The sequence below is a fragment of the Mytilus edulis genome, chromosome 14 (assembly GCF_963676685.1).
Source record: "Mytilus edulis chromosome 14, xbMytEdul2.2, whole genome shotgun sequence".
Classification (NCBI taxonomy): domain Eukaryota; kingdom Metazoa; phylum Mollusca; class Bivalvia; order Mytilida; family Mytilidae; genus Mytilus; species Mytilus edulis.
The window spans coordinates 61,082,490-61,109,061 of record NC_092357.1 but is presented as its reverse complement, the minus strand read 5'-3'; the positions used below and the strand labels follow the sequence as shown (position 1 = coordinate 61,109,061).

Sequence of the window (26,572 nt, the reverse complement as noted above, 5' to 3'; positions counted from 1 at the left end):
GTCCATCTTAATGCAACTTTGGTCAAATCTCCTTGTGGTTTTCTTAGGACATGACCAAGCCATCTCCATCTTTTCTGTAGCAGAGTGGTTTCAATATCTTGGCTTTTTGTTTTCTTATGAAGATCGTCATTAGTTATCTTTTTTGGCCAGTATATCTTCATGATTCTACGTAGGCAGGTGTTATGAAAGCTGGATAACCTGTTAATGTCTTTTTCGGTGATTCTCTAGCATTCAGCTCCATAAAGTAAAACTGATGTTACACAGCTGTTATAGAATTTCAGTTTGGTCTTTTTTCTGATTGATGGTGTTTTCCAGATGTTTCTTAGTCTGTGAAAGGCTGATCTTGCCTTGCCAATTCTGGTTTTGATGTCCCGTTCAGCTCCACCTTCTGATGTTACAACACTACCTAGGTAAGTGAAGGACTGTACCAATTCCAGTTGTTCTCCATTTACTTTGATGTCTGGTGTATTAAGCATGTTTACTGTCATTATTTGTGTTTTCTTAGAGTTGATTTTCAAACCAATCATTCTGGCATTCTATTCTAATCTCTCCGTTTTTTCTTTCATTTGATTTTCAGTATGGGATACTAATGCTACAGCCCTTGGATGGTGTAAACTTCCCAAAACAACGTGTATGGTGTAATGGTGTAAGGTGTATGGTTATATGGTGTATGGTGTAAGGGGAATGGAGTAATGGTGTATGAGGAATGGTGTGATTGTGTAACGTGTGATCGGGAATGGTGTGAATGATAGTGTACGACATTTCATTAGTTGAAAACCAAGTTCTTTTTATTTATTTTTTTCAAATTGTAAACATAAACAATAATTATAATCTGAATATTGGAAATTTAATTGCAATATGGGTAATTTCGGATCGTGAAGATAGAATGGGTAATGGTGTATGGTGTAATGTGTAAGGTGTATGGTGTAAAGGTGTAACGTGTATGGTGTAATGGTACAAGGTGTATGGTGTAATGGTGTATGGTGTAAGGTGTTATGGTGTATGGTGCTTGTGGGACTGTAGATTATCTGCATAGTCTATATCCTCTAGGTTTGAAGTGAGTGTCCACCTTATTCCGTTGTTGGTATTTGACATTGTTGATTTCATCACCCAGTCGACTGCAATGATAAACAAGAGAGATGACATCAGACATCCTTGCCTCACTCCAGATTATACCAAAAAACTAGTGTCTGGGTCAGAGTCTACAGTGCATTTAAAGTTGTCGTAGAAGGCTTTGATGAGTTGTATTATTTTGTCAGGAATTCCATAGCTTTTTAAGATGTTCCATAATCCCTGTCTGTGTAAGCTGTCAAAAGCCTTTTCAAAATCTACAAAGTTGATTATTTTTCTTTGCCATTCTGCACATTGTTCGAGGATGTTTCTGAGGACAAATATGTGGTCTATACAGCTTCGTCCTTGTCTAAAACCTGTCTGTTCTTGTCGCAGTGTTCTGGCTATAGCTGTTTTAATTCTTGAAATTAGGATTTTGCAAAAAACTTTACTAGGAATAGAGAGAAGAGTGATACCCATTTATGTATTGACGTAAAACTTTCAACATTATTACCTAGGATTACATTTAATGTTTTTTAACATTCTTTAAATAGTATGCAATTAGAAAAACTGTGCAAATTTATTGCAATTATTTATGTGGAAATATGTTTTCCAAGTTGAAACTAACATGTAGTATTTCACACATGCGTGTAGTTAAAGATAATTCGTCTAAACATTAGCCCAACAATGTTGGATCTGTAAATTTGCTTTCGCAAATGTTTTGTTCTTCCCTCGCAGTTATGCGATCTCATGCTACTTAGATATCGTGTTACCAAATTGCCTTACACTGCATTCGACACGCTAGACCATTCCATTGATTCATGCGTTCATTCAGATAATACATGTAATAAATCCAAGGAATTATCAGCTAATTAACTTACCAATTAAGTTAACTGACAATAATCTAAAAACCAATTTATTGCACTCCTGTGTCGACACTCAGAGAAAATTATCTAAAGCATCAGTAAGTTCCAATATCATCCATGTATTCTTTTACGGTTCACTACCACCGAAATGCTTGTACCAAGTCAGGAATAGGACAGTTGTTATCCTTTCATTTGATGTTTTTGAGCGATAGATGTTGCCAATTGATAAGGGACTTTCCTTTTTGAATTTTCGTCGGAGTTCAGTATTTTTGTTATTTTACTTTTTATTGCAAAACAATACGAAAATAAAATAACTGACTTTTTGGTCAAGAATCAGTGGCGGATCCAGAACTGTTTGTAAGGGTGTTCAAATATCTGCAAATATGGCTAAATTCTTGTTTATATGTTTACATTTATTAAAATGTTTAAAGAAATAATATGCTTCTTCTTATATTTATAGCAAAAATTTCTGTGAATCAAAGAAAACAGCAGACGAATGAGACATTTCAATTCTAATCACCTTAAGTAACACTGTAAAGGAAAGCATTTTTTCCGGTGTTCACAACAAGCAGTTTCCCGGTCTTTTTATCAAAGAATATAGCACTCGGTTTCATTAGACCATCGTCTTTGGTCAGAACTTGTCTGTGATGTTTTCCATCGTTTGATATAATGACCACATTCGACGAGTGCTCTCCGACAAGAAACACGTTTCCTTCATTATCTACAGTAATGCCTCTCGAATTTTTTAAAACTGATTCTTCTTTAAACCTCCAAACATGTGACCCATTACGATCACAACAAACTACACTGTGATCATACCAGTCAGTGTAGTATATCTTTTCGGCGAATACAGATATGTAAGTCGATCCTGATAAGTTACAACGTATCACGTGGGAGGTAGTATAATCCAAGGTGTTTACTCTATATATACCACGTCTTTCAACACAGACAAACAATGAGTCTTGATCACGTGTTATTCCATATGGACAACCAGGAAGGCTGATGAACTTTATAATCTTTCGGCTCTCGATGTCTAGTATGTCAATACCGATGTGCTCACTAGAAGATCCAGATGTGATAGCGATTGTTTTCTCATTAATTATTGTTATGTCATACCCATAACTAGGATCTAGCAACATATTAAATTTGAATTTACCATCCGAAGCAATGACATTTAGCCTTTTCCCTAAGTGATAGTCGGTGAAGAAAAATTCGCCATTAACTGACATGCAACAACCTGTAATATTCATCCCACCTGTTGTAATTGTCTTTTGTAGAATCAACTTCACGTCGGCTATTGTCTTTGTTTGCGTTACTTGTAACTGTGCTTGTTTATCTTTCTCTCTGATTAAACGAATGCTACTCGACTTCTTGTCAACTTCAATTGCTCCAAAAGTTTTCAAACTATCTAAGATACTAAGCACCCCTGGGTCTACATTACAAGTCAGGTCTACTGGGTCCAATTTGTTAGTTTCAACCAACGATTGTAAATATTGTTCATTTTCAAAAACCTTCACTTCAATATTTCTCATCACAAGAAATGTTTGAAGATCGGAAGCATGTTGTTTGACTGATTGGAGATGGTTCTGATATTCTGTTATCAAGTCTTCTTTTACTTTTACTTCTGATAACAGCTTCTGAATATTATTTTTACATTGACTCACTTTTTTCTCAAGATCTTGTTTTATTTCTTTTTCAAGTATGTCTAAATGTTTGTTAATTTGAATTCTTATTTTTTGAATTTCTACAAGTTGTCGCTCCTTCTTTTCTTCAATATTACTCAAATTTGCCGTTCGGTCCTTCTTGACTTTATCAATGTTCTGTAATAAGTCCATCAATCTAGTTTCTAAATCTTGAAAGTGCTCGGATGTCTTAGCGTTGTTTATGACCTCATCAATATGAATGACGTTACATTTCTGATGTTCTTTAATGCATTTTAAACAAATAGGTAACGCATGTGCAGCACAGTATTGTTGATACTTTTCATTGTGATAGGTACATGACTGCTGTATATCAGTAATGCAGGACGGAAGAGATTTGTACTTGTCAATTGGTATGAGTTAATGACTTCGTGTGGCTTTGAGTACTTTATGATGTTCTTGGCAGTCGTCACAAATGGCTTCTTCACACTCCGAGCACCAGTATGTTGATTGTTTGGTTATATGTCGCTCTGAACATGGACCACAAAGAGCTGTACTAGTAGCCATGGTGATAACCTGAAATATGTATCAATATATATATTTTTATCATAACATCATGAATACGAAGCTGTTATATGACTCCTCAGTCTTATTAGATAACACTTTTCATCAAAACCCGACCGCTTCGACAATATAAACCACCAACACCAAAACAAATTCGACACAACTAACCACCAACACCAGACTCCTTTGACAACACTAACCATAAACACCCGACTCCCTCGACAACACTTACAACCAAGACCTGATTTTTCCGACAAAACTAATAACCAATACCTTAGATAATTAGGCAATTTTACCTTTTGTAAAGGGACATAATTCTAGAACAGTAAAAGTGATACCAACAACATTCCATCTTGATCTGTGTATTGTTGTAATAAGCATTGTGTATAAGTTTTATAACATTAGACAGAGGCAAACTAAAGTTAACGAACTAAAACGAAACATTCAACAATTTTTCCATTTGTAAATGTGCATAATTCTAGGAGCATAACTTTAGAACGTTTAGAGTGACACCTCCAAAATTAAAACAGGATCAGTGTTTTGTGGTAATAAGCATATATAAGTTTCATAATATTTGTTTGCTGCAAACTAATAAAAGAGAACGAAATAAAAACAAAATCAGCATTTTTTTCCATTTGTAAAGGGTCATAACTCTAAAACGATTGAAGTGACATCTCAAAATTTCAAATTTGAAACCAATAAAATGCTAAAATATTCGACTCTGGAAATAGTTTCCTTAATATGATTTAAATACTGATTCTGTGTTCAAACTTTCTTTAGCTAGTGAAAACTATTGACCTTTTTTGGTCCTCTTTGCACTTCAATTCTGTTTGTTTCTTTTTTTTTTTACTTTTTTTAACGTCACTGGTTTTTGTATTTTGTAGACAAAACGTGTCTGGCCTACACAATAAAAAAAGTGCTAATTTCAATCACAGAATTACGAAAACAGACACACACCTAAAAGATTTCATAATTTGATTTGTTGGCACTATACTCAAGCTAACAGTTACTTTTATCAGATAATTTAAAGTTTGCCACACTTTCCGTCAGTCAGTCCTTGAGTGATTAATTCTCTTACGGCTTAGAAGTATCATAAATTACAATCAGATGTTTATTAAATGTACAATACTTGCTTAGTTAAGTATAGTTTATCAATAGCATTTTAACTTTGCCGTTATAACCTGAGACATCGGCTTTACTCTTTATGTTGATTGCAGTTTATTTCACACTTTATACCCTTTGTTTTAGAAAAAAATAAATACCGAGTATAATGCTAAAAAATATAAGTCCAATTCACCTAATCGTAAAAAACAGTGCAAGACTTGCTTAGTTCAGTATAACAGATAAATAGCATATTTGACCTTGCCCGTATTACATGTTGTATCGACACGATCGATAATTTTAAATCAAATCTGCTGTACTATAAAACAAAAATTTAATGATACCATATCTATCTGCTCAAATAAATTCAATTGCTTTCAAACAATTATCAAATCATCTATTTTAAGGTAATATTTTGTGTTATTTTTCATTTTAATACATGACCATGCAAAAATTGTCCCTACATACTTAACCAGACAAACATTTTGAAAAAAGTTTATATCAATAGAATCCTATTATCTCTAGAACATAACAGCTTTTATTAAACTTTCGAATGCAATATGTCAAAAATGTATATACAATATGAAATGGAAATCTTAATCTTAGATCATCTTACCTGAAACCAATATCAACCTTCATAACAAGGAAATAAAACGTAATTTAATATCTCCTTAGTGTATATCACATGATTATACTAAGTACCTTTAAAAACGAAACACTTCAAACTTTTATATTTCACCTGAAGAACATTTGTGAGTTACATACTTCTCTTGAGTAATTCTTAAAAAATGACAAATAATTACTCATTTATTTAAATCATATTTTGTTATTGAATTGGAAGTGGATGTTTTTATGTATTTCTGTTTACCAAACTTTGAATTTTTTGAAAACTAAGGATTTTCTTATCCCAGGAATATATTACCTTAGCCGTATTTGGCAACAACTTTTTGGAATTTTGGGTCCTCAATGCTCTTCAACTTTGTACTTGTTTAGCTTTATAACTATTTTGATCTGAGCGTCACTAAAGAGTCTTATGTAGACGAAACGGGCGTCTTGCGTATTAAATTATAATCCTGGTACCTGGTAAGTATTCAGTACTGAGATTTGTAGTCTTAAGTTTAAAAGCGAAACGTTTTCCCGCAAAATATTACAATTGACCTAATACATGTACCACTGCATTTCATCTTTTCACTGTAATGTTTGTTTGCTGTCCAATTCACGATTATCATATAACTCATTTAATTTATGAAAATCCATCATACAAGGCAAAACTTTTATAATGTTTGCTGTGTTATTACTTTAACGGTTGAAATGTTCAATGCGAATTGTGATTTTCGTTTTAGCCGTCTTGTGAAATGTGTTTTGCGTTATTTACCACTACCGATTGTTGTATGACCTTGTCTGCCGATGCAGGTCTCAATTCTTATTAAAAGTTATAACATATTAAAGGATCTTGGTTGAGTTTAGAGAGTTATAGACATTAAGTGCAAACAATTTACAGAATAGAGTTAAATTGTCCAAATATTAAAAAAATGGAAAACAGTTGGCTGATAGAAAATGGAGTAAAAATGATAAAGAATCTACAGAATTAAAGGACGGTCAATGAACCTCATTCACACATTTTACATCTGAGTGAAAAAACCTACAAAACTTCTTTATATATAAATTTCTGTCTATGGTGAGCGGAATTTGAAACATCAATTAACACTTAAACCAGACAATAACCAGACCAAGACATCATAGGACTGGAATGGACGTGTTAACGGCTGTGGTTCGAATTTGTTCTGTGGTGTTTTCCATCGTTTGATATAATGACCACATTCGAAGATTCCCCTCCGACAAACATGTGACCGTCATTATCAAGAGTGATGCCTCTATTGTATTTCAAAACTTGAAGTCATATAAAACATATTGATTTTAAGTGACATTGTAAAGAAAGGCAGTTTCATTTGTGTTCGCCACAAGAATTTGTCTGGTCTGTTTTTCAAATAATGACCACATTCGACGATTCCTCTCCGACAACAAACACGTGACTGTCATTATCAACAGTGATGCCTCTCGGAAGTAGCAAAGCTGAAGTATATTTAAAAGTCCAAACAAGTGATCCAGTATGGTCACAACAAACTACACTGTTATCATCGTGGTTAGTGTAATATATCTTGTTGTCGAATACAGAGACAAAGGAACTTCCCGGTAAGTTACAACTGATCACGTGAGACATTGTATAATTTTCAATGTTTACTTTAAATATACCACGTCCTTCAAGACAGAACAGTTTTTAAGTGACATTGTAAAGAAAGGCAGTTTCATTTGTGTTCGCCACAAGAATTTGTCTGGTCTGTTTTTCAAAGAAAATAGCTGACGGACCACAAAGACAATCATTGTCTGTTAGAATTTGCCTGTGGTATTTTCCATCGTTTGATATAATGACCACATTCGACGATTCCTCTCCGACAACAAACACGTGACCGTCATTATCAACAGTGATGCCTCTAGGAAGTAGCAACGCTGAAGTATATTTAAAAGTCCAAACAAGTGATCCAGTATGGTCATGACAAACTACACTGTTATCATCGTGGTTAGTGTAATATATCTTGTTGTCGAATACAGATACATAGGAACTTCCCGGTAAGTTACAACTGATCACGTGAGACATTGTATAATTTTCAATGTTTACTTTAAATATACCACGTCCTTCAAGACAGAAAAATATGAGTCTTGATCACATGTGATTCCCCAGTGGCAAGCAGGAAGTTTGATCAATTTTATTTTCCATTCTGTAATCGGTGTCTATTATGTCGATTCCGAGGTGCTTACGGGATGCTTCGGATGTAATATCACATGTTTTCTTATCGATTAAGGTTACTAGTATGTCAAACCCATAACTAGGATCAAGCATTATCTCGTATTTGAATGTACCATCCGATTCAAAGACAGAAAGCGCGTTTTTTTCATAGTAATGATCAGTGAAAAAGTAATCACCATTTACTGACATGCAACAACCCCTTATATTTTCACCTTTTGTTGTTATTTTCTTCTGAAGAATCAAATTTAAATTGTTAATGGTCTTCGTTGGTTTAACTTGTAACTGTGCTTGTTTGGCTTTCGCTCTGATTAGACGAATGCAACTCGGCCGCGTTTTTATTTCTACTGATCCAAAATTCTCCAAACTATTTGAGATACTAATCACCCTTGGATCTACTTTAATTACAAGATCGAACTGCTCGATTTGATTGGTTTCTATTAACGACTGCAAATATTGTTCATTTTCAAAAACCTTCACTTCAATATCTCTCATCACTAGAAATGTTTGAAGATCTGAAGCATGTTGTTTTGTGCTTTGAAGATTGGTCTGATATTCTATCATTAAGGTTTTTTTTTCTTTAACTGACGATAGGATATTCTGAATATTCTTCTTGCATTTACACTCTTTTATATCTATATCTTGTTTTATTTCTTTTTCAAGTTTGTCTAAATGTTTGTTAGTTTGATATCTTATTTGTTGAATTTCTGAAAGAAGAAGGTCCGTCTTTTCTTCAATACTAGTTAAATTAGCTTTTCGGTCCTTCTTTATTCTATCAATGTTCTGTAATAAGTCCACCAGTCTTGTTTCCAAATCTTCTAACTGCCCAGATGTGTTAGCGTTACTGGTGACATCGTGAAGGTATGACGCTGCATTTCTGGTGTTCTTTGACGCATTTAAAACAAATAGGTAACGCGTGTACAATACAATATTGTTGATAATTTTCATTGTGAAAGTTACACGACTGCTGTACATTAGAAATGAAGGTCGATAGAGATTTGTACTTGGCAATTGGTATAAGTTCGTGAACTCGTGTGTCTTTTAGAACTGAATGATGATCTTGGCAGTCATCACAAATGGCTTCTTCACACTCCAAGCACCAGTGTTTTGATGGTTTGGTTACATGTCGTTCGGAACATGGACCAAAAAGTGTTGTATTTGTAGCCATGGTGATACCTAAAAATGTATCAAATGTATGAGTATTTTTTTCATAATGATATAAGAATGCCTATCTGACATTTTTGTCATTAAACATCTCTCAAAATGTTATCCACACTTGATGTTCATTTCAGTATAACTTACAATGAACCCCGACTCTTCAAACAGTTCTTAACACCAACGTCCGATTACTCCGTAATATTGCATGACACTTATCACCAACAATTATTCATCCAATAACACTTAACTATCAACACTAGGAAACATAGGAAAACGCTTAATCCAAACACTGACGCCTCCAAAATATTGGACACCACTAACCACCAACACATAATCCTCTATAATGCAAGACAACACTTACCGTCAGCACTCTACTCCTGTGAACAGTTAGACAACATTCGACTCCTTTGACAGCACTAACTACAAATTATAAGAAAAACCAATATAAGAAAACGCTTACCAACAACAACCGACTATTCCGAAATATCAGACACTTATAAACACCAATACCCGACTAATCCGACAACACCAAATGCCAACTCCCGATTTTTCCAATTATAGGAAATCACTTACCACTTACCACTACGAAGTATAATATAAAACCTACCATCAACATACAACCCCTTTATACTATTAGACATTATAAACCACCAACAACCGACCCCTCCGGAAAAGGACACTCTCTCCACCAACACCAAACTTCCTCGAAATATCGGAATCCATTAACCACCAACACATGACTCCTCCGAAATACAGGACTCTAACCATAAACCAAGCTCCCCGAAATAATGCACAAAATAAACCACCAATACACGTTAACATTAACCAACACAATTCGCCCTACAATTAGACATATAAGAAAACAAAAACGAAAAATACAGATTTCATATAAACGCATAGGCTAAAACAGTCATTATCAAGGTTTAAACAAGATGACAGATATAAAACACGAACATTAGCCATGACAACTGTATGTCAATAAAGGCAACATTAGTATACCATACACAGAAACGAATTATTTGATGTAACTGCCATATTCTTTTCTTGTTACAGGACATTTTCAGGGAAAAAAATTGTGAGCTAGACCTGGTTTTATGACTATCCAAACCGCCTGCTCAAATAACAATGTTTAAAACGTCCCTAAAATGATAAACTGGGTAAACTCTATTTACTACTACAGCATACTATTTGTTTGGTTGAATACTGCCGCGAAAGAAAACAAATCGACTCTCACACACGCTTATCTACACCCGAGCGTACGATGTTCTGTAAACAAACAAGAATAACAAAATAACAAATTAAGAGAGTAAATAAAAAAAGCCTATGAAATCGGAAGATTGTGATTGGTCTTTTAACATTTACAAGAAATTATTGGTATTTGACATAAGTGAGTAACTATAGAAATCTTAAAACTGCGCAAAAATTCCATTAATTTCAGAGGCATAACTTCATTATACGTAATGAATCTATATCTTTGATCATTCAAAACAATTATATGAAGATATGTAATTATCAATGGAACGAATCAATATATAAATAATAAGAAGTGGTATAGGTGTCAAGGATACAACTCTCGACCCCGGACCAAATGACATAGAAGTTAACACAAAAAAAAATCAAACTGATTGTATCATGACTAGGCATATGTTTGTTCTAGGAATGTTTCATAGATTTACTTTTCAACAGTCGAATTGGTGAAATATAATTTTGTATCCATGGCCACATACTGCATTTATTTACCATATTAAACATACCTAATTTCGGGCATACCTTATTTTGCACCTTTATACGTCCACGTCGCGGTGATTTAATATCACGATTTTCAAATTCACTTGATGTAGCTAGACAAGGAAACACGAGGAGAGCCTGATATCGCTTCCCTGCAATATCAGTTTCTGGCATTTGATTTACTTGTAGATCTTACTTTGTTGAATAATTTGTCATTTACCCTTTCTCTCCTGAAGTGGTCATTTGACTATTTTGATCATGTTAACTTAGTTGTAGATCTTATTTACATTAATTGAAATTTATACTTTCTCTCTATCTATTATAATATTAAAGAAAATAACCAAAACACTAAAATTAAATAAGACATAAACTCTTTCCGACAGTTATCCAGTTATAGGTTCATGACCCAATTTATTACGTTAACTACATTTCACTTTGTTCTATTAGTTTTTGAGACATAAGCCAAAAATGTCTTTTGTGTCCCCCCTTTTTTATAGCTATATCAGCCATGTTTGTTGATAGATCAAAACTTTGGATACAGTTTATAGACATAATAACATTCATTTGAAGTTTAATGGTATTTAGCCCAGTAGTTTTCGTAGTTCGTCAACAGTAATCAATTTCACAGAAAAAAAAGGAAAATCTATATATTACGGAACAAAGTCTGGTGAAGACGAAAATCTATGTTTACCGCAACAACTGCTTGAAAATATTTGTTTAAAAAATAACGACAGGCACGAGTACAATTAATTTAACACGAACAACTTCTTTATAAATGTAATCCATGTTTACCGTAACAACAATTGGACAAGAGTATAATCTATGCTTACCAGAAAAACGACCTGGCAATAGTGCATTGCATTTTGTTTTATATTCAACCGTTGTATAATACTAGTAATAAAATATATGTAGACAGGTAAAACGATGTGATAAGAGTGTAGTTTATTTTTTCCGGAACATCGTATTGATAGGGGGAAAATCTTTTTTCCAAAACATTTGAAGGACAAGATCACATTTTATTTTACCGAACAACGACTTCACGAAACAAACAATAGGTAGCAATACACAGTTAGGAAAAAATCTTAAAATTGACACTCATGATTTTTAACCCACCTTTCCTCCCATCTAATACATGAGGCTTAATATTTGTGTTATGCATGTGTATATTTCTGTAAAGAGCATCTTCCATAGATTTCATTTTCAATGGTTAAAAATGTGAAGTATAATCACTTTTGTGGTGTAACCATGTCAACAATCTGCCTTCATTTGATACAAAATATCACAAAAAAGGGGGTGTAAATGTCACAAAAGTCTCTAAAATGCGGTCCAAATGAAAATTTCAATCAATTAGACAGTTATCAAAGGTACCAGGGTTATACTTTGGTACGCCAGACGCGCGTTTCGTCTACATAAGACTCATCAGTGACGCTCATATCAAAATATTTATAAAACCAAACAAGTACAAAGTTGAAGAGCATTGAGGATCCAAAATTCCAAAAAAATTGTGCCAAAAACGGCTAAGGTAATCTATGCCTGGGATAAGAAAATCCTTAGTTTTACGAAAAATTCTAAGTTTTGTAGACAGTTAATTTATAAAAATGACCACATTATTGATATTCATGTCAACACCGAAGTGTTGACTACTGGGCTGGTGATACCCTGGGGGACGAAACGTCCACCAGCAGTGGCATTGACCCAGTGGTGTAAATAGTTATCAAATGTACCAGGGTTATAATTTAGTACGCCAGACGCGCGTTTCGTCTACATTAGACTCAATCAGTGACGCTCATATCAAAATATTTATAAAGCCAAACAAGTACAAAGTTGAAGAGCATTAAGGATCCAAAATTCCAAAAAGTTGTGCCAAATACGGCTAAGGTAATCTATGCCTGGGATAAGAAAATCCTAAAAAAAAAAATCAAAGTTTTGGTAACAGTTAATTTATAAAAATGACCACATTATTGATATTCATGTCAACACCGACATGTGGCATTGACCCAGTGGTGTAAATAGTTATCAAATGTACCAGGGTTATAATTTAGTACGCCAGACGCGCGTTTCGTCTACATAAGACTCATCAGTGACGCTCATATCAAAATATTTATAAAGCCAAACAAGTACAAAGTTGAAGAGCATTGAGGATCCAAAATTCCAAAAAATTGTGCCAAATACGGCTAAGGTAATCTATGCCTGGGATAAGAAAATCCTTAGTTTTTCGAAAAATTCAAAGTTTTGTAAACAGTTAATTTATAAAAATGACCACATTATTGAAAATCCTTAGTTTTTCGAAAAATTCAAAGTTTTGTAAACAGTTAATTTATAAAAATGACCACATTATTGATATTCATGTCAACACCGAAGTGTTGACTACTGGGCTGGTGATACCCTCGGGGACGAAACGTCCACCAGCAGTGGCATTGACCCAGTGGTGTAAATAGTTATCAAAGGGATACCTTTCCTGAAACCATAGACATTTATCTATCAAGAGGTTAAAAAAAATCATATGCCTTTTTGCTCGTTTTTCCATAAAATTGAATTGAAAAGATTGAGCGTCAAATACGGACTGTCAAACAGAAAAATGGCCTATTAAACATGATAAAACCCATCTACATGTTCATATAAACTCATTTCGAAGGCTATGATATTGTTCAACTATCTAATAATAAATTTTATTGTACGAAAACTTTCATATTTAACAAATTCACCAAGGCCATAATGCGAAACTAAACTTCTAACTGTGTATTGCTACCTTAACTGGAAAAGTTTAAAAACAACGTTCGGGCAAAACGAAAATCGACATTTTTTGGAACAACTACTGGACAAAAATTAAAATTATCCCTCTAAACAACAACTTGAAAAGAGTACTATATGTTTTAACTGAATAGACGGAAAAGAAAAAGAAAAACAAAACTTATTTTACCGGAACGACTTAACATGAGTACTATCTATGTTACCATAACTTTCCATGTTTATACAAAAAGCGACTGTGTAAGAATGCCATATATATGTTTTTTTCGAAAAAAAACCTCACTAAATAAGTGAATACAATCTACCTGTACCAGAGCATAGACTTCACCAATTTGAATCTTTTAATCAATTTTTAGAGTTATCTTTTATTGTAAATTCAGTACTATTCAGATAATGCGGACGCATAGAATTATTAAACTTGTTGTTTTAAATTTTTACATCACTGGGTCGATACTTTTGCCTGTGTACTTTCAGTCCCCGAGGGTATCATCAACTCAGTAGTCAGTACTTAGGTACTGACATGATTTAACAAACTTTACTAAAATTGTCCGTTTATAAATTTTAAATTATTAAGAAACTAAGGTTTCAACTCCATCAGGCAAAGTTGGCTTTAGATGAATCAGGCTATTTATTTTAGGTATTTTTGTCATATAGCTCTTCAACGGTTTCGGTACTTATACATCTTCGGATTTCTATTAATTGGCTTTGAGCGTTCCTGAATCCAGAAAAGCGCTCCGGACGCATAGAATTATTAAACGTGTTGTTTTCAATTTTTAAGGATCTTTTATTTTTCAATACACATTGATATCATACTTAATAGTTTGAAAAGCTACTGAACAGTACTGATTACACAGCAAGCGATATTGTTTAAACATTTCTGAATTTAACCATAATGGATAAGCCTGAAAAGTTACTTTGATACTGAACATTACTGAACAATTTATTGTTTCTATTTTCAGATAATGTTAAGATCAAATTGAAAGTTTAAAAGTTGCATGTTGTTGGTAGTTATCTAACGAAAACCTGATTTTTACAGGAAAAAACTTACCGGAATAACTGTTGCTTGCCAACACTAACGATAAGTTTAGAGTTTTTTTTTCCGAAATAACTACTAAACAAGTGAGTATAATCTTTTCAGTGGAATATGGACTTGACAAGAGTGCACACTATTTTGCCTGAAGAGCATGAAGAGAGTAGTCTATGTTTTCATGATCCACGACTGAACAAGATTTAAATCTTAATTTACCAGTGAACTTGTTATTGAACAGAAAAATGGACATAATAATGTATTGTAACGGGAACAAAGATTTACATTTTTGTTTGAATCAATAAAATCAAATCAGAGTAAAGTAAAAATCAAACCGAATTAACTGTATAAATAAGGCCGTTAGTTTTCTCGGTTGAACTGTTTTACATTGTCATTTCGTTTTTTTTTTATAGCTGAATATGCAGTACGGGCTTTGTGCATTGTTGAAGGACTTTCGGTTACCTACAGTTGTTTATTTCTGTGTAATGTTGGTCTCTTGTGGAGAGTTGTCTCATTGGCAATCATACCACATCTTCTTTTTTTATATGGTCTGTTATGTATAAAACAGCAGGCGGATGTATAAATTTAGATAGATGCCTACAGAGGATGAAACAAAAAATTAAAGTTACAATACAAAATAAACATGTGTATGTGATTGTTCGTATATGAAGACAGCCCTTTATTATTGTGACGTATGCGTTTTGTTATAAACAAACAACAAAATATATTGTTGCATATAACAGTTCAGATCTGTTTAATTACGACTGGGATTTATCGAGAAAAAAAAATATAGTTGAGATCAAGTTATTTATCATTCTCTGCAAAGCTCTAATTTCTTGTCCGGATTTAAGGAGGTAGACCTAGGTTAAGGGAAATAACTCTTAAAATCATCAGTACGTTTGAGTCAGCCATTTTCATAAATATGTTCTAAGCTTCTAGGATACAAAGATTATTTCGAATCTGTTTCAGGTAAATGCTTAAAATTCATTGACAATACTTGACTGTTACAAACGCATAACTGATTTAAAGAGTTATCTCCCTGAACCAAGGTCTACCCACTGAACTTAGGTGGTTGTTTGATTAGCTCTAATACGTTTTGCCTCGAGTATCAACAAAGTGACTTAATTGTCTAAATGTCATCTCGTTCGGTAAAAGTGTTACTGATGACGATGAAATATGAATACAATATAAGGAATTTACTTCTTAACCTGTAAAATTTTCATTTACATGTTACACATTTTATTTATCCTCCTCCGAATGTTTCCTTTTAAAAGCAGAAACTTATACATGTTATAATCCTTGTTGCTTTTATGACAAAGAGTATGACAGTTGTTGTCCATTCATTTTTGATGTGTTTTGTCATTTGATTTTGCCATGTGATTAGGGACTTTCAGATTTGATTTTCCTCGGAGTTCAGTATTTTTGTGATTTTACTTTTTACCAAAAATGCAACTATCTATAACGTATCATGTTTCACAATAATGACGATTCTTTTATATTTCTGTCTTCTTTTTTGACATTTAAGAGAACTTTCTCCTTCATATGTTATGTTTGTTTGAAATAGGATGGAAACTCCAACATACAAACATGTATAAGCTAAATATCGAACTTAAATGCAAATTAAAAATGGTGAAGTTCATAAAAACTTACAAAATCGTATACTATCAATCGACGGAACAAGAGAAAAATAACTGCTATATTCCGGTCTTTCTTCAGGTATTTACTTAAGAAAATGATGGGTTACACCTGGCTTTATACCTAAGTGAACTTCCCACTAGTATGACCATTGTTTAAAGTAACGTTACATTGACAAACTAAAGTGAGCAACCCAAGCAGAAATGATAGATTAATCTAACAATAATTAATATCATGCGGTCAAAACTATGTAAACATACATTCACCATAGACATACAACACTCAGTTTTTCTTTAACTGCTTTTTTCTGTTCTGCATTTAACCTCTAGAATACAATGTTTTATGTTATGGCATGTATGCCTATTGACTGCAAAGATGTATGGATTCGAGTGTCCTAATACATATTATTCATAAATAATGTGTAGTGTTTACGGAAATCGATAATATACATACGTTTATCCCAAACAAGGGCACTTTCTGTTTTTCTTGATTCCAATGAAACACTTTTTCTGTTACTTTCTAATTTAGGTTTGTATTTAAACTTGATTGGCAAAGGCTTTGTTTTTTTCATTTTTTAAATGAACATAACAATAGACATTATTTAACGTTATGCTCCTGATTAAAATTATGATACTACTCAGTAGATCTTAAAACCACACAGTATAATGTAAATAAGTGACCGTAGAACTGAATGCATACAATTCGCCGTTTCAGAATCTAAAGCATCATGGGTAATTTCATTGTTCGTACCCCAAAGTGAAAATAACGTTACGTCATTGGTTGAATTTCCATTGTTTATAACGTTTTGAACCAATCAAAACGCTTTGGTGTACGCTTTTGAAAATATTTCTCAGGATGCATTAGATTCTGAAACGGCCAATTGGACAATACCTTTAGAAGTATTGTCACATTAATCGTTTGATTTTGTAACCAAATACTTTATTATCTGATCCTGAATAATTAGATTTTATTGTTTGTTTATTTGTTTATTTGTTTACTGATTTCTTTTGTAGTATATCATTGTTCAATGATTTCTCATTTTCCTATTAGATTGAAAACGGTGTAAAACCAATAGAGCTGCACATCTTTAATTTTTAAAGTCTATTATACGGCTTATAACTCTTTATAGAAATAAAATGACAAAAGTGAATTGACGGAAATTAAAATGTATGTTATGCACAAGAGAAAAGAATAGCAATTAATGTTTACATACAGTAAGAAATAATAAAGTATATTATACGTTATTTTCCTCTATTGTCAAGCATTTATGGTAGTGAAGCATGAGATAGAAATGAGCAAGACATGCTGCCATTGAACATAATGTATTGATACAGCTTCTCTTATTCAATTGTGCAATCATTTAGAACAGAAGAAGGAAACTTCTATAACCATGATTCCGCATTACTGAATCAATTCTTTATTGTTTAATTCTGCAAGATTACATTTCCTGAATGGGTTTAATGCAAAGTGGAAAATTGGTGGTGCAAATCTCCGTTTTGTCCTTTCTTTCATCTCTAAAATCTCTGCTCAGGAAAGTAATAAGAATACATATTTGTAAAGATGCGAGGAAAAATGAAGTATATTATAAATTATTTTCAGCCTGTCCCAAATCAGGAGCCTCAGGACTTTGTTAGTTTTGTATGTTTTTTCGGAGGGTCTGGTTCATTTATATATTTTGGGGTCTAGTATGACGTCCATCTTCACTGAACTAGTATATATTTTGGTTAAGGGCCAGCTGTAGCCCGCCTCCTAGTTCGGGATTGTTTGCTGTGTTGAAGACCCATTGGTGGCCTTCTGTCAGCTGTTTTTTACTCTTTGGTCGGGTTGTTGTCTCTTATGACACAGGCTGCATTGTGCCCTTTAATAGTGTATTTAGTCAATCTTCAGTAATTATATAGTAACAAACATTTAAAAAAAAAGAAAAACTGCAAATTGATCATCACAAACATGACGAACGAGGCAATTACTTATTATTTCTTTATTTTTTAATTGTTATTTATTTTTCCATGATAACTCATTTAAAACTGATTAAAGTATAGCGGTAACATTGGTGGTGCAAACGAAATCATCCTTCGAAATGCAGTTTTGAATTTACTTATATTCATCTATGTATGATATGTTCATTTGTAATGATGATTCAATTGAGATCTAGCTTACTTTATTTTATAATATAAAAAAGTATAACTTCAATCAATGAAGACATTGGACATTATAAGATACCACACACTACACATACGATTGAGTCCTCCACCAAAAATATGAGACAACGCAACAGTCAACACAAACAAACTACAACCGACTACACCGCCAAATATATTTTACGATATAGCAAACACATAGCCTACCTCTATTCTGTGGAATATAAAATTACAATTAAGCGAAAACAATCGAAACATATTTTGATTTTGATTACATTTTATTTTCACGGAAGCGCTCTCCATAAAAAATTTCTGTTTAGGATTCAAAAAGCAAAAACATTCTAACAGAAAATCGATTATTCGAGTATCATTTTGGAATTCGATACTCGGTACTATAGATCTATACCCGAGTACTCCGAGCATACATTTCTAATATTTATGTATGTATTGTGAATAATGAATGAACTATGTTTACGTTGCTTTTTTCTTGGGTGGTTGTAATTATTTATCTAGTTATTCACACACACCACGTCCTTTTAGAATATTTGTTTCGTCCAACATACCACGAAACATGACCGATTTGAATTGTAAAACGATCGACAGTGTACGTACTATCATATCAAACAATAACTCGCTTAACAATATTTAAGGAAACGATTAAAATTAAATAAAAAATGGCACGAAGTGGTCATTTCTTTAAGAAAAATAAATTAACGCTATGAAGGCGATACAGACTTTCAAACAGAAATAGAGATTTTCAGATTTAATAAATGTTCAATGTCCGTCGTTTTTTGGCGAGGGCCAAATTTGTTTGACTGAACCTAATGAAATCTTTACTTTATCATGCTGCATTTGACTTTACATAATGCATTATGTAAACGATAGAAAAATCAAAACGTCTTTTGATACATATGACGTGGCTCTGCACTTATACATCCCGTCATTGGTTAATGTGCTATTGTAAAACATATTGTAGCTATGATGAGTTTATTGCACTCGTATCTTTTATTTTAGATACTGTGCTTTGTCTATATGCCTTTATGTGCTTCTTGATTACATATTTGTTTATTTTATAGTGATTATGATTATAACACGGTATTGTCCCTTTCTTTAAATTTTTGCCTAATATGTCTGTTTGTTATATTCACGCATCGTTGTCAGTATAATTAAATTTTATGCAACTGTCATACACGTGAGAGGGTTAGCTAGATATGAAACCGGGTTTTATGCCCAATTTTCTACAAAAGAAAATGCCTGTACCAAGCCAGGAATATACAGTTGTTATCCATTCGTTTGATGTGTTTGATCTTTTGATATTGCTATTTAATTAGGGACTTCCTTTTTTGAATTTTATTCGGAGTTCAGTATTTTTGTGATTTTACTTTTGTAAAGACCCCTTAAAATGTTATCGTCTCTCGACTCTCGGTTATTGTTGGTCAAAAGTATAGATTTATCTAACACGTCCAACAGATTTTTTTTCAATATCACTTTGGGAATGGAGGAATACAGGGTTGACAATCCAAATTCAAATTTTTATCTGGATGTAATAGATACTCACTTTTCACTTTTTTCAAAACTCTTAAAAAGTGTATATCATATTTTTTATTCAAAAATTTTGTCTAATCATATAACCAAAAATCCAAAAAGTCCAGATGTCCTGTTGTTTCTCATTGTGTAATATGATTGTACATAATTTCTTTAAGAAACAGCTCTGCACAAGAGACTAAATGACACAAAATTGAAAACTAGACGTATTCATACCGTCTTCTTTTTTTATATTCAACAATAAGCAAAGCTCATACCGCATTGTCAGCTATCAAAGGCCCCGAAATGACAGATGTGAAACAATTCTGACGAGACAATTAACTGCCTAACTTATGTACAAAGTAATGCGCGAATCTTTTGTTTCCCCCCCCCCCCGCCACCCCCCCCCCCCCCAAAAAAAAATAAATAAATAATAATTGGACAATAAAATATTACCAGAATAACGATTGGTCAATAGTACAATCTGTTTTTTCCCCGGAATAACAACTTGACAAGTGCATACTATATTGTAGGTACAACAACAGGTCAAGAAGAAAATATATTCTTAGTGGAATATTGACCGGGCAAGAGTACAATATATGTTGACTTAATCAATGATTTGAAAGAGTGCATTCTATGTTTACCAGAAGAACGGCTTGGCAGGAATTCATAATATATTCCACCAGAACAACGTCACGACGAGAGTCAATTTATTGTTACCGGATCAACCACCCAAATATTGTAATTAATATTTACCGGAACAACGCATGACAATAATGCTAGTAATATTTACCGGAATACCGATTGAAAAAGAGTCAAATTTTATTTTAGCGAAACAACGAATGAAAAAAAGTACAATCTATTTTATTCCGAAACGGAAACGGTAAATTCAATTTCTTTTCTCAACAAATTAACCTCTATGATATTTTTGGATATAATGTAAAATATAATGCTTAGTAAGCCATTGACAAATATAGACAAGTCGAAATATTCAGTCCAATTAATGTATTCTTATTAAAAAAAAGAAGAGAGGCGAAAGATACCAAAGGGACATTCAAACTCATAAATCGAAAACGAACAACGCTTTGGCAAAAACAAATTGAAAGAATAACAGACAAATATTAGTACACACAACGCTACATATTAAAACTTAGCAACACGAACCCCATCAAAATCTGGGATTGTGATTTCGTGTGCCCCCGGAAGGGTACTTAGCAGATGCTTTCCACATGTGGCACCGGTTGTGTTGCTTATGTTAGTACTTTCCCGGTAATAAATCTAGTTCGATAGGTCACATTCGTGAAAAAGCAGATCAGACATAGTATAACTTGTATTTTGTATACTATTCAAAATATTTATAAGCATATGTCGGAGGTGTAAACAATTATTAAATGTCTCACTTTACTTTACAAACAGAACTATCTTCACGCAATACTCATCCATATCAAACGTTACTTGAATTTCTTTACAAATCAGTAAAATTCATATACTAATTATGACCGTTCTTCAAATATTTGAAAAATGCCTAACTAGAGTAATCTACCTATCTCCGATATTGCAACGACATTGTCTTATGTTCTAATATAGAAAGACGTTATCCTGCCAGTTTTTATCTACATTTCGTTTCTATGTTTGTTTTTGATTGCTTTTGTAATAGTTCAGTGATATTGTTGTTCTGTTGTTTTCCTGTTAAAGTTAATCTAATTTTCTTTTCCTGGGTTTTAGTATGTTACCTGGATTTGGTTTTGCTTAATCAATGTATGACTATTGAACAGCGGTATGACACTGACTATTTCAACGAAAAAAGCAGATGATTTGTGATGTTCGTTACTATATATTATTTTTATCATTTTGAGTAACACTGTACAGGAATGCAGTTTTACCGGTATTCGCAACAAGTAGAGTACTGGTTTGTTTATCAAAGAAAATAGCAGACGGTGACCGGAGACCATCATCTTTGGTCAGAATTAGTCTATGGTGTTTTCCATCATTTGATATAATGACTACATGCGACAACGTCTGTCCGGCTACAATCACATTTCCATCATTATCTACAGTGATGCCTCTCGGGGTTTTGAAAACTGAATCATCCTCAAACGTCCAAACATGTCTCCCATTACGATCACAACAAACAACACATTCTTCATACTCGTCAGTGTAGAATATCTTGTCATCAAATACATATACGTAAGACGCACACGACATTCAACATTTGATCACATCAGCTAAGGTATAATCCATAGTGTTTAGTTTATATATACCAAGCCCATCAACACAGACAAACAACAAGTTTCGATCACGTGTTATTCCCCATGGACGATTAGGAAGACTGATGAATTTAATTTTCTTTCTGTTTGCAATGTCTAAAATGTCAATTCCGATCTTTACACTAGACCGTCCAGACGTGATAGCGATAGTTGTCTCATCGATAAATGTTAAGTCAAACCCATAACTAGGACCGAGAGACATTCTGTATTTCAATGTACCATCTGCCGAAATAACATTGAGCTCTTTTCTTTCGCAATAGTTGGTGAAGAAATAATCGTTATTTACTGACATGCAACAACCTCTTACATTCCCACAATCTGTAGTTATTTGCTGCTGTTTAATAAAAGTTATGTCATTTATGGTCCTCGCGCATGTGACTGGAAACTGTGCTTGTTGGTCTTTCGCTTTGAGATAGGAAACGTTGCTGGACTTCGTTTTTATTTCAATTGATCCAAAATATTCCAAACTGTTCGAGAAACCAAGCAACGCAGGGTCTACTTTAAAACCCACTGTTCGATTTGTTTTCTTTCTATCAACGACTGCAAAAATTGTTCATTTTCTAAAACCTTCACTTCAATATCTTTCATTACTAGAAATAATTGAAGATTGGAACCATGTTGTTTGATGCCTTGAAGAGTGGTTTGATATTCTGTTATCAAGTTTTTCTTTTCTTTAACTGAGGATAACATCTGTTGAATATTCGTCTTACATTGACACTCTTTTTTCTCTAGATCTTGTTTTATTTCTTTTTCAAGTATGTCTAAATTTTTGTTAATTTGATGTCTTATTTGTTGAATTTCTGCGAGATGCAGCTCCTTCATTTCTTCAATACTTTTCAAGTTAGCCTTTCGGTTCTTCTTGATTCTATCAATGTTTTGTAATAAGTCTATCAGTCTTGTTTCTAAATCTTGAAAGTGCCCGGATGTTGTCGCGTTATTGGTGACTTCTTCAAGAGGAATGCCGTTGCATTTCTGGTGTTCTTTTATGCATTTCAAACAAATAGGTAATGCATGCCCAACGCAGTATTGTTGATACTTTTCCTTGTGATTGGTACATGACTGCTGTATATCAGTAATGAAAGACGGAAGAGATTTGTACTTGTCAATTGGTATGAGTTCGTGACCTCGTGTGGCTTTGAATACTTTATGATGTTCCTTGCAGTCATCACAAATGGCTTCCTCACACTCCGTACACCAGTTTGCTGATGGTTTGGTTATATGTCGCTCTGAACATGGACCACAAAAAGTTGTATTAGTAGCCATGGTGATACCTGTCATATGTAGAAATATGTAAACATAAAATCTGATATCATAAAAAATAAAATTGAGAATGGAAATGGAAATGGGGAATGTGTCAAAGAGACAACAACCCGACCATAGAAAAAAAAAACAACAACAGAAGGTCACCAACAGGTCTTCAATGTAGCGAGAAATTCCCGCACCCGGAGGCTTTCTTCAGCTGGCCCTTAAACAAATATATACTCGTTCAGTGATAATGAACGCCATACTAATTTCCAAATTGTACACAAGAAACTAAAATTAAACTAATACAAGACTAACAAAGGCCAGAGGCTCCTGACTTGGGACAGGCGCAAAAATGCGGCGGGGTTAAACATGTTTATGAGATCTCAAACCTCCCCTATACCTCTAGCCAATGTAGAAAAATAAACGCATAACAATACGCACATTTAAAATTCAATTCAAGAGAAGTCCGAGTCTGATGTCAGACGATGTAACCAAAGAAAATAAACAAAATGATGTACGCAATTCAGCAACGATCAGCAAAGAATATATTGAATATTGTGTTTGATAACTTTTATTTTTTTGCCATAGATCTAAAAAAAAAACATTATCGATATAAAGAAATAGTAAATTGCAAATTAGTATCACCAAGATAAAATCAACAAATGATTTAACATTTAACATGTCCAAAATCACCAGTCGACTTCTAAAAGGATGTATTTCCCTTTCTTGACGATTTAACATAATGTACAGTTGAAAAACAATAAATAGATAAGAACATTAATCTAGTATGGCCATTGTAGATAGATCGAAATTGTCAAGAAAAGTAAAGATACATAGATTTTTGTAATTAGGCCAATAAGATTGAAATTGTCAATTAGCTCTTCACAAACACAGGTACTAGAAGTCTAAAATTACCTTCCATATCCTTTTTCCATGCTTTCTGTTATATCGAAAATTATATCGAACAAACAAATTCACTGTATAGTAAAAACACTAAGAAAACACTACATTGTAGTCAATAAACGAGGAAGAATTTTTTCTTATTGTAATTTTAATGTATCGAGGTAAAATTTTCGGTGCAAACAATATAATTTTTAAAATTAAGGTCGAAACCTTTTAATTCATATATTAATTCATGATAAAATTCATTTGTTAAGAGGTTAAACGAAAATTTTGGTTACTCTTTTGTTTTGATAGACCAGTTTTAAAAACAGAACAATTGTTGATTTGACCTTCTTTTGCTATTTTTATAATTATATCAATATTTATATTTCTGGGTTTTTATTTATGGAATACCTGATACGGAGAGTGCATGTGTGATTAATTTAAACATACAATAATAAAATGAGGTAAACAAATACAGTTGTTGTCCATTCGTTTGATGTGTTTTATCCTTTGATTTTGCCATTTGATTAGGGACTTTCCGTTTTGAATTTTCTTCGGAGTTCAGTTTTTTTGAGATTTCATTTTTTTCTTGTATATTGGACAGTACAACAGCAGAACTGACCAACCACTGAAATCCTACTCTGCGAATAAAGATATGGAGACACAGAAACACTGGTTATACATTCTCTAGATATCCGAATACTTTGGAAAGCAAGAGCATAATTCCTCTTAAAATAACCATTGTCAAGATGAAATATAATAAGGTACTGTATTGTTTCATTTTTGTTAAGAAGATAGTAAAAAGCCATCAGATATAATACCTACCTGAGCATCAAAAGTGAACCTCCATATCCCTGTATTGAACTGAATATCAATAGTGAACCTCCATATCCCTGTACTGAACTGAATATCAATAGTGAACCTCTATATCCCTGTATTGAACTGAATATCAAAGTGAATTCAAAGTACAATAAGATTACATCTCTATCTTTACAAATCACGCATCATATACAGTACTATTAAGTCAAAGTAAATACATATCATACATCTGTAAATAAACCTTTATCACTGCGATTTGAACGTGGATACGTGAAATATAATATAAAAATATAATGTTGTACTATAAGTGGTAAGACATAATAGATAGATCGAAAAAAAAATGTTGTTTTCAATTCTAAATTCAATAATATCATGTGACCAACATTAATTGTCAGCGTAGTTTTCCTCTCTTAATAGAATGCTGTCAGCCTCACTACCGGTAGTAATTTGGAATATGTATATGGAACAAAAGTAGTACAGCAGGTTTAAACAAGTCAATAAATTTGCCATTTGCTATTTGTCATTTTACGAATTCATCGTGTCAAATACACGATCAATTTATACTAGTAAACAAAACAAAACGATACAGTGGCATTGGTACTTATATGAAATATCTCTCACAAACATGCTTAACCAGCTACATTGCACATGTTTATGTCAGCAATCAGTAGCAGGTTAGAAGTTGTTAAAGTTAGTTGATGTCTGTAAATTTATTTTGTACAATGCTTGTCATAAATATAGCAGATTTGGTTTTTACATTTCTTGTTTTACGTTCACGAAGCTTTTTTAGGCAGTCTAAATGATATAAGTTTTAACAATTAATAATGGTCGTACACGTGGTACAGCTAACTATAATTATTTAAATTTAAGTCATTTAATTTTTCAGGAAAAGTTGTATCATTTGCATTCATACAACATCTCCATATTTCCAATTGGATTAAAATAGACTTTGGTAAAACAAAAAATGCACTTGTTTTCTGGTGATGTGATAAACGCTTTACCGTTAACAAGGTTTAAAAACGTTAAGTAATAACCTTAACTTGTTATGTAACTCATAACACGTCGTTGAGGTCTTCAAGTTGGACCAAAAACCCATAGTTCCATTAAGTAATACATAAGATCTTTAACAAAAAACAAGCATTCTTTGAGTATTGCATGGCAATACATAGTCCCCTTCTGGTTAAAAATTCATTATAATGGAAAGAAATTCGAACTTGGTCTATAACTTGTTATGGTGTTAACTACATTAAATAACAAACAAACAAACCGCCAAATTCTTCAAATAATTATCTAAAGAAAAGGAAAAATACCAAAATGTCATATATCTTAATACACTGTCTTTTACAAATCTTTTAAAAAAATTAGTTAGAGAAA

The 26,572-nt window shown here is 33.0% G+C and overlaps 4 protein-coding genes across 4 annotated transcripts in view; all 4 read right to left on the bottom strand.

Annotated features, from left to right (window-relative positions):
• Positions 1-224: 224 nt before the first annotated feature.
• Positions 225-527, bottom strand: LOC139504362 (uncharacterized). Its single transcript, XM_071294436.1, has one exon. The coding sequence runs from the start codon at positions 525-527 to the stop codon at positions 225-227; it is 303 nt and encodes a 100-aa protein (XP_071150537.1).
• Positions 528-2,324: 1,797 nt separating this feature from the next.
• On the bottom strand, positions 2,325-5,901 carry LOC139503316 (uncharacterized). Its single transcript, XM_071293082.1, has 2 exons — positions 5,838-5,901; positions 2,325-4,132 (listed from the first exon to the last, which is right to left on the bottom strand). The coding sequence occupies exon 2, from the start codon at positions 3,749-3,751 to the stop codon at positions 2,438-2,440; it is 1,314 nt and encodes a 437-aa protein (XP_071149183.1). The 5' UTR covers positions 3,752-4,132; positions 5,838-5,901; the 3' UTR covers positions 2,325-2,437.
• LOC139503315 (E3 ubiquitin-protein ligase TRIM71-like) overlaps positions 2,325-26,572 on the bottom strand; it is a 55,565-nt gene continuing 31,317 nt past the window's right edge. Inside the window, exon 3 of the mRNA XM_071293081.1 lies at positions 2,325-2,436. The gene's annotated coding sequence lies outside the window, so the exon portion shown is untranslated. The remainder of the gene's footprint in view (positions 2,437-26,572) is intronic.
• On the bottom strand, positions 22,745-23,512 carry LOC139504360 (RING finger protein 207-like). Its single transcript, XM_071294435.1, has one exon. It carries the CDS (start codon positions 23,510-23,512, stop codon positions 22,745-22,747), a length of 768 nt encoding a protein of 255 aa, XP_071150536.1.

Excerpts from the sequence above, each read along its gene's own strand:
- LOC139504362 (XM_071294436.1), bottom strand. The coding sequence starts at position 527 with ATGATTGGTTTGAAAATCAACTCTAAGAAAACACAAATAATGACAGTA.
- LOC139503316 (XM_071293082.1), bottom strand. The coding sequence starts at position 3,751 with ATGGACTTATTACAGAACATTGATAAAGTCAAGAAGGACCGAACGGCA.
- LOC139504360 (XM_071294435.1), bottom strand. The coding sequence starts at position 23,512 with ATGGCTACTAATACAACTTTTTGTGGTCCATGTTCAGAGCGACATATA.